The 9,476-nt window shown below is 43.3% G+C and overlaps 1 protein-coding gene and 1 pseudogene across 1 annotated transcript; one reads left to right on the top strand and one right to left on the bottom strand.

Moving 5' to 3' along the window:
- The first annotated feature begins 247 nt into the window (after positions 1 to 247).
- Positions 248 to 1,225, top strand: LOC140915830 (olfactory receptor 52E4-like). Its single transcript, XM_073356300.1, has one exon. It carries the CDS (start codon positions 287 to 289, stop codon positions 1,223 to 1,225), a length of 939 nt encoding a protein of 312 aa, XP_073212401.1. The 5' UTR covers positions 248 to 286.
- A 5,809-nt stretch (positions 1,226 to 7,034) lies between these two features.
- LOC140915799 (olfactory receptor 52M1-like) lies at positions 7,035 to 7,981 on the bottom strand (annotated as a pseudogene).
- Between the last annotated feature and the right edge of the window lie 1,495 nt (positions 7,982 to 9,476).

Here is a 9,476-nt window from a genome sequence, read left to right as displayed (position 1 = left end):
ATATACATCACAGTTTATTGACATTGAAATTCATCTGCCATCTTGCTCCCTGTTGACTTGGCTTGTTCAGTTCCCTCAGAGGACTTCTCTGCACTTGACTCTGACCTAAATAGTCTGGTGCCACATGTAAATGTTGCCACTTCACTGATCACCTCCAGATTGTTGTTAACTATAAAATATTTATCATACTATTTTCTATAAAGGGTGTAACCCCCCTTCACTGTGCTTCTCTCCCTTTACAGGCACCTTGAGCATTTCTGAGCCCAATTGATGCATTGACCACCTGATGGCAGTTTTCAACATCACCCACTCTAACCATTCAACATTCATCCTAATGGGCATCCCTGGCCTGGAAGCTGCCCACATCTGGATTTCCATCCCTTTCTTTATATTCTACATTATCAGCCTGTTTGGAAATTTTACAGTTCTGTTTGTTGTATACAAAGAGCAGACTCTCCACAACCCAATGTACCTGCTGCTCTGCATGCTGGCACTCACAGACATCGCCACACCTACCTTTGTCGTACCAAAGGCACTGTGTATATTTTGGTTCAATTTGAAAGCTATTACTATGGGTGGCTGTCTCAGCCAGATGTTTTTCCTTCACACTGTTTCTCTTATGCACTCCACCATCCTTGTGACAATGGCCTTTGATCGTTACGTTGCCATATGTAACCCTCTGAGATACACCATCATCGTCAATAACAGACGTATCACTAAACTAGGGTTCGTGGGACTGATAAGAGCTGTTCTCTTCATTCTTCCCCTGCCCCTCCTCCTGAGACGGCAGCCATTCTGTGCAAATCGCATTATCCCCCACACTCAATGCGAGCACACAGCTGTGGTGACGATGTTGTGTGGGGACATTAGAGTGAACAGGATATATGGCCTGGTGCTATTCTTTGTAGTCAACATGTCAGACCTGACACTCATTGCCCTGTCGTATGGTCTGATCATCAGGACTGTCCTCAGAATCCCCTCCAAGAAAGCCCACCAAAAATCCTTCAACACCTGCACAGCCCACATCTGTGTGATGCTGACGTATTATACTCCCAGCCTCTTTTCCAACCTGACAAACCGGTTTGGTCAGGGCATCGCTCCCCACATTCACATCATCTTGGCTGACCTCTATCTCCTCATCCCTCCCATGCTCAACCCTATCATTTATGGGGTCAGATCCAAAGAGCTTTGTGACAAAGTGGGCAAATATATCTGCAGAAAATGATCACCATGGGTCACCGATTGAAATCTTTGTGACAAGAATTAGAAAGTATATGTCCTCATTAATCCAGAGTGCACTGTCCATGTTTGGCTGAGCTCAGCATTGTGGGAAATGTTACCTTTTTTTTCAATGTCCAATACTTCAGGAAGCCTGGAGGATAACCAAAGACTAACAGTAACAAAGTAATTTAATAAAAAATATGAACATTGACTAGCATCACTCGCAGTATCTTAAAAAGAAAAGGAGTACTTGTGGCACCTTAGAGACTAACCAATTTATTTGAGCATGAGCTTTCGTGAGCTACAGCTCACTTCATCGGATGCATGCTGTGGAAACTGCAGCAGACTTTATATATACACAGAGAATATGAAAAAATACCTCCTCCCACCCCACTGTCCAGCTGGTAATAGCTTATCTAAAGTGATCATCAGGTGGGCCATTTCCAGCACAAATCCAGGTTTTCTCACCCTCCACCCCCCCACACACAAATTCACTCTCCTGCTGGTGATAGCCCATCCAAAGTGACAACTCTTTACACAATGTGCATGATAATAAAGTTGGGCCATTTCCTGGATTTGTGCAGGAAATGGCCCAACTTTATTATCATGCACATTGTGTAAAGAGTTGTCACTTTGGATGAGCTATCACCAGCAGGAGAGTGAATTTGTGGGGGGGGGGTGGAGGGTGAGAAAACCTGGATTTGTGCTGGAAATGGCCCACCTGATGATCACTTTAGATAAGCTATTACCAGCTGGACAGTGGGGTGGGAGGAGGTATTTTTTCATATTCTCTGTGTATATATAAAGTCTGCTGCAGTTTCCACGGCATGCATCAGATGAAGTGAGCTGTAGCTCACGAAAGCTCATGCTCAAATAAATTGGTTAGTCTCTAAGGTGCCACAAGTACTCCTTTTCTTTTTGCGAATACAGACTAACACAGCTGTTACTCTGAAACCTCGCAGTATCTTGTGGATATTCTTCCACTGTGGCTAAACAACAAAGGAAAAGAAGAGGCAAAAAGGCATCTTTTAAAAAGTGGAAGTTAAATTCCATTGAGGAAAATAGAAAGGAGCATAAACTCTGGCAAATGAAGTGTAAAAATAGAATTAGGAAGGCCAAAAAGAATTTGAAGAACAGCTAACCAAAGACTCCAAAAGTAACAGCTAAAATTGTTTTAGCTACATCTGAAGCAGGAAGCCTACTCAATAGCTAGTGAGGTGACTGCATGATTGAGATGATAAAGGAGCACATAAAGACAATAACACAGAAACAAAATGAATTCTTTGCATCGGTCTTCATGGCTGAGGTTAAGAGGGAGATTCCCAAATCTGAGCCTTTCTTTTTAGGTGAAAGTCTCAGGAACTCTCCCAGATTGAGGTGTCATTAGAAGAGGTTTTGGAGCAAATACACACATTTAAAAGTAATAAATTGACAAGACCAGTTAGTATAGTAGGAAGGATATGATTCAACATATTCATAAATGATCTGGGAAAAGGGTAAACTGGGAGGTGGCAAAGCTTGGAGAAGATACAAAACAACTCACGATAGTTAAGTTCAAAGCAAACTGCAAAGGTTTACAAAGGGATCCCATAAAACTGGGTGACAGGGCAATAAAGTGGCAGATGAAATTCAGTGTTGAGAAATACAAAGTAATGCACATTTGAAAACATAATCTCAACTGTACATATAAAACGATGGGGTCTAGATATGGTGTTACCACTCAAGAAAGAGATTTTGGAGTCTCTGTAGATACTTCTGTGAAAACATCCACTCAGTGTGCAGTGGCAGTCATAAAAGCTAACAGAATGTTGTGAATCATTAAGAAAGGGATAGATAATAAAACAGAAAATATTGTATTTCCTCTACGTAAACCCACGTTATGCCTCCATCTTTAATACTGCATGCAGATCCAGTTGCCTCATCTCAAAAAAGGTATATGGGAATTGGAAAAGTTTCAGAAAAGGGTAACAAAATGGTTAGGGGTATGGAACGGCTTCCGTATTGGAGAGATTAATAGGACTGGGACTTTTCAGCTTGGAAAAGAGAAGACTAAGGGGAGATATGGCAGAGGTCTACAAAATCATGACTGGTGTGGAGGAAGTAAATAAGCAAGTATTATTTATGCCCTCTCATAGCACAAGAACTAGGTGTCACCAAATGAAATTAATAGGCAGCAGTTTAAAACAAACAAAAGGAAGTGTTTCTTCCCACAACACACAGTCAACCTGTGGAGGTCTTAGCCAGAGGATGTTGTGAAGGCTAAGACTATAACAGGGTTCAAAAAAGAACTAGATAAATTCATGGAGGATAGGTCCATCAATGGCTATTAGCCAGGATGGGCAGGGGAAAATCAGAGCTCCAGGTACCCCCACTGACCAAGGTGGCAAAGAGCTGCTAGGTCCTTGAACACCTTGGGAGCTGAGAGCTCAGGGTCCTCCACCAGCTGACAGCTCTGGCTCAGCTATTCTGGAGTTTAAGTGAAAAATGCCATGAAGGTCTCTGAAAATCATGGAACCCACGAACTCCATGACATGAATGTCATTGCTTCAGGAACATGGTTCAGCCTGCTCAGTCCTTGTGTCCTTGGTGCTCCAATGTTATCAGTATCAGCAGATAAGGAAGCCTGCTCATTCAGCAGACCACAAAGTTATTCATAAAGAAAGACCACAGGAACGGTTTGGTGACAAATGCACTCAGCCAAGTTTATTGACCTCTTGCCACAGTCCTAGCACCCTGGCTATGAACCAAATAAGCAAATGAGCTTATGAAATTCCTCTCCCAGGTGGTATTACACCAAGAAATCCTTACTGATCAAGGACCCAACTTCACATTACAACTCATGAAATAACTGTGTGATCTACTGAGGGTAAAGACATTTTTGGGGAGGGATAGCTCAGTCCTTTGAGCATTGGCCTGCTAAACCCAGGGTTGTCAGTTCAATCCTTGAGGGGGCCATTTAGGGATCTGGGGCAAAAATTGGGGATTGGTCCTGCTTTGAGCAAGGACTAGATGACCTCTTGAGGTCTCTTCCAACCCTGATATTCTATGATTAAGAAGTGATGAGTTGGTAGAGTGATTTCACAGAACTTTGGTGGTGACGTGGCAGAAATTTGTATGCTCAGATTGCAACCACTGGGACCAACTCTTCCCCCAGCTCCATTTTGGTATCAGGAAGTTGCCTCAAGCCTCCAAGTTTTCTCCCTTTGAACCACTGTCTGAGAAGCAGCCTCATGGTTTTCCAGACCTCCTTGGAGAAACATAGAAGAGCAAAGACCCCAGGTGATGAACATAGTCCAATACATTCTTCCATTAAGAAATCACCTCAAGATTTTGTGGACGTTTCTAGAACAATTTTGCTAAATGCAGCACAGGTACAAGAAAAGGCCTGTAAGAAAGGGATCCAGCTCTGAATGTTCAAACCGGTGGAATGAGTGTTATTCTGACTATCGAGCTTGTTCAAATTACTAGTTCCATGGAAGGGACCGTTTGAGACAAAGAAGCATTTGGACCTCATTAGCTATGATGTCCAGCACTCAGATAAGAAAAAGGAGACTCAGATAAGAACATAAGAATGGCCATTCTGGGTCAGATCAATGGTCCATCTATTCCAGTATCCTGACAGGGACCAAATGCCAGGTGTTTCAGAGGGAAAGAACAGAAGAGGGTTATTATTGAGGGATCCATCTCTTGTTGTCCAGTTCCATGATCTAGCAGTCAGAGGCTAGAGACCTCCAGAACATGGGGTTGCATCCCTGAACATTTTGGCTAACAGCCATTGACGGGCCTATCCTCCATAAACTTATCTTATTCTTTTTCAAACCCCATTATACTTTTAACCTTCACAACATCCCCCGGTTTCATAGGTTGACTGTGTTGTATGTTGTACTTCCTTTTCTTTGTTTTAATCCGGCTGTCTATTAATTTCCTTGTCTGACCCCTGGTTGCTGTGTTATGTGAAGAAGTAAACAAGGCTTCCTCATTCATGTTCTCCACACCATTCAAAATTTTATGGTTCCAAGCTGAAAGGTCATATGAGACTGTATCAAAATCCTTACTAAAAGCCTTACCTCATCTACCATTTCCCCCCATCCACAAGGCTTGTTACCCTGTCAAAGAAAGCTATCTTATTAAGAAAGTAGGGAAATACACCCTAGATGGAGCTACTATAAGGTGGGAGCATAACTTGTTGGAAAACCGCTCCCAGAGAGTAGTTATAAATGGTTCACAGTCAGGCTGGAAGGGCATAACTAGTGGGGTTCCACAGGGATCAGTTTAGGTCCGGTTCTTTTCAATGTCTTCATCAACGGTTTCCTAACTGTCAGGTTGGTTAGGCATTAGGATAAATTGCCTGGGGAGGTTGTGGAACATCCATCATTGGAAATTTTTAAGAGCAGGTTAGACAAACACCTGTCAGGCATGTTATAGATGGTGCTGGTCCTGCTATGAGTGCAGGGGACTGGACTTGATAAGTCTCGAAGTCCCTTCCAGTTCTATGATTCTATGATCTATATCTTGAATACTGCATACAGATCTGGTCACCCCATCTCAAAAAAGATTAATTGGAAGTGGCAAAGGTACAGATAAGCAAATAGAAATGATTAGGGGTTTAGAATTCCTTCTTTATGAGGAGAGATTAAAAAGATTGGGACTTTTCAGCTTGGGAAAGGGATGAATAAGGAGGGATATGATAGATGTTCTATAAAATCATGGCAGGTGTGGAGAAATTGAATAAGGAAGCGTTATTTACTCCTTCTCATAACACAAAAACTAGGGATCACCCAATGAAATTAATAGGCAGCAGATTTAAAACAAACAAAAGAAATAATTTCTTCATAGATTCCAATAAGAATTAGATAAGTTCATGGACAGTAGAGCCATCAATTTTTATTAGCCAGGATGAGCAGGGATCCAGCACCATGTTCTGCATGTCCATAGCATCTGTTTTCCACAGCCTGGGAGTGGGGGACAGGGGTGAATCACTTGATGATTACTTGTTCTGTTCATTCCCTCTGAAGCATGTGGTATTGGCCACTGTCAGAAAACAGGATACTGGACTGAATGGACCATTGGTTTTACCCAGTATGGTCATTCTTATGCTCTTATATAAACCCCAGGTATATCTGCCCTCCACTGTAATGCACCATAACCCTCTCCCATCCCAGATAGAACCCAGGAGTCCTGGCAGGGTCTCCTTCTCCACAGAGTTAGTAATAAAGTAAGACTATTCATTAGAATTTTAAACCTAAGCAGTGTCCCTTAAGTGACTTGCCAGAAGATGCCAGAATATGTTAGTACTAGAGCTGAGTGGGTCTAATATTTATTTTTTTCTTTCTTTTATATAGGAATTAGATACAGTACTCCTGTCAGCTATTTGCTAAGTTATCTGCCAAAAAAAAATAGAGTTTTGAGTGCCTGTGTAGCCCCTTGAATAACGGTTAAAGTTGTCATCCCTAACCAAATCTGAAATGGCACTCTTGCAGCTAGCAGGGGAGGGACATGGAGATGATCCAGCAAGTGATAAGGGGATGAGAGGAGTAAGTGACAGGGGCATGGCCTTTTGGGGGAAAGAGGCAGAGCAGGGGCAGGACCTTTGTGGAAGAGGTGGGGAAATGGTGGGACCTTGGGGGTCAAGCTAAAAGCAATTTGAAAGGTGTCAACTCAGTTCCCCAGTTTGTCAGGTTTGTAAGGTCAAGAAAGGGTTTAAAGTTTCTCTGACTGTCCAGTATGTAATCCAGCAAAGAGGGCCCATCACCATGTCACAAGCCAGCTCTGTGCAGAGCGTGGTCTGAGAGCAAAAGCACTATGAGTAAATATTAGGTCCATTTAGGAGTAAAGAGCTGGAGCAGCCTGTCCCAGATCTGTTTGGTCCTCACACCAAAAATGATGGGATTTAGCATGGGGGGTTCCAGCAGGCACACATTAGCAAGGAGATTGTGGAAATGCAGGGCCACATGGTGGCCAAACTGATACGTGAAGAGAGTGAAGAGACCTGGGATGTAAAAGGCTAAAATGGCAAAGAGGTGGGAGCCACAGGTCCCAAAAGTCTTGAGCCGGGTGTCCTTTGTGGGGAGGCTGAAGATGGCCCTGAGGATCTGGGTATAGGACACAGCTATAAAAAACATATCTAGACAAATGACCAAGTTTGCCACAGTGAGGCCATAGTAACTACTGATGCGGATGTCAGCAGAGGCCAGATTCACCACGGCCATGTGCTCACAGCATGTGTGGGGGATGATATTGGTTCTGCAATATGGCAACTGCCTTGCAAGCAAGGGACAGGGCAGTGCAAGCGTGCTGCCATGCAAAATCACAGCCAGGCCAATCTTGGCCACAATTGGGTTTCTCAGGGTGGTGGAGTGTCTCAGTGGATCGCAGATGGCCATGTAGCGATCAAAAGCCATGGCCATGAAGATCCCAGACTCTGTTGCAAAGAAACAATGAATGAAGAACATCTGGGTGAGACAGGCACTGAAATCGATCTCCCTGGAATTGAACCAGAAGATGCTCATCATTTGGGAACTGTGCTTGTGCACAGGACCAGGTCGGTGACAGCCAGCATGCAGAGGAAATAGTACATGGGCCCATGGAGGCTTGGCTCTGTCTTCATGATGAACAGGATGGTGAAGTTCCCCAAGATGGCTATGATGTACATGGTGCAGAAGGGGATGGAGATCCAGACATGGGCGGCCTCCAGGTCAGGAATGCCCAGCAAGATGAAGGTGGAGGGGTTGGTGAAGTCGGTTGTGTTGGAATCTGACATGGAGTAGGGGGAGAAAGTGTCCAACTCTGAGGCATAACAGTGTCTCCTGCATGTACCGTATATTCCCCTGTCTTCCTGTAGGTGCCCAGGGTCTAGGGTGAAGGTCGCAGGACAAATGCCTGGATGGAGAGACAATGTTAATATGAGACACAACATGCACAGCTGGAGGCTGTTCTCATGCGTGAAATAGATTGCTCAATCTTCACAAACAGAGAAATGCCATTTTCATTATTTAGATCAATGAATTATGAAAAACTTTAACCCTACTAATGCCAATTCCATTTTTATGGTGCTCCATGCATCAATCTTCCTACACGTTGTGTTGAGGGAAACCTGAAAAGGCATCAGCAGGAAACACAGACACTGGGTCTTGCTCTGCTTCTCTCTGTTAGATTTCAGAGCCCATTAGTACCCAGGGTTTTCTCCCCATGAAAGTCTTCATTTGATCCTCTTTTTGATAAGATAAATAGATGAAGCTCATTAAGACTCAATGTCAGAGGCATTTTCTCCAGCCGCCAATCATTTTTGTTATTTTTTTATGCAACCGCTCCCATTTCTCAAGATCCTTTTGAAAAAGTGGAACCCAGGACTGCATGGAGTCAGGTTCACCAATGCCATATGGAAAGGTAAAATCCTTTCGCTGCTCCAACTCACCACTCCCTTGTTTATGCATCCAAGGATCTCATCAGCCCTTTCCACCACGGCATCACACTGGGAGCTCATGGTGAATTGGTTCTCCACAGTCACCCCTAAATCCTTTTCAGGGTCCCTGAATTTCATACACCAAACCCTCCACAGCAATAAATATGCCTGCCCTGTTCTCCTTATTGTAATCAATCTGCAAATCTTCGTATCCTCCACAAATTTTATCTGCACTGATTTTCTATTTGCTTCCAAATCATTTACGACAACACTGAATAGCATCGGGCCTAAAACTGATTTTTACAGAATACCACTAAAAACACCCCCATTCGTTGACAATCAAACAGACTCCAACGAGAGACTGCTGAATTGGAATTAATTTGCAAACTGGATACAATTAAATTAGGCTTGAATAGAGACTTGGAATGGATGGGTCATTACACAAAGTAAAACTATTTCCCCATGATTATTCCCCCCCCCACACACTGTTCCTCAGTTGTTCTTGTTAACTGCTGGAAATGGCTCACCTTGATTATCACTACAAAAAGTTCCCCTCCTCCCCCGACCATGGTCTCCTGCTGGTAATAGCTCATCTTAATTGATCACTCTCCTTACAGGTTTGGGTTTTTGGTTTTGTTTTTTTTCTCATGTTCTGTGTGTATATATATGTCCTCACTGTGTTTTCCACTAAATGCATCCGATGAAGTGAGCTGTAGCTCACGAAAGCTTATGCTCAAATAAATTGGTTAGTCTCTAAGGTGCCACAAGTCCTCCTTTTCTTTTTGCGAATAAAGACTGACACGGCTGCTACTCTGAAACCTAATAACTGCTTTCTGAGATCTGTCAGTTATCC

This window comes from Lepidochelys kempii, chromosome 1 (genome assembly GCF_965140285.1).
Source record: "Lepidochelys kempii isolate rLepKem1 chromosome 1, rLepKem1.hap1, whole genome shotgun sequence".
NCBI lineage: Eukaryota > Metazoa > Chordata > Testudines > Cheloniidae > Lepidochelys > Lepidochelys kempii.
Note: the sequence above shows the minus strand (reverse complement) of the source record. Positions and strands in the feature narration are given on the sequence as shown.

Excerpts from the sequence above, each read along its gene's own strand:
- LOC140915830 (XM_073356300.1), top strand. The coding sequence starts at position 287 with ATGGCAGTTTTCAACATCACCCACTCTAACCATTCAACATTCATCCTA.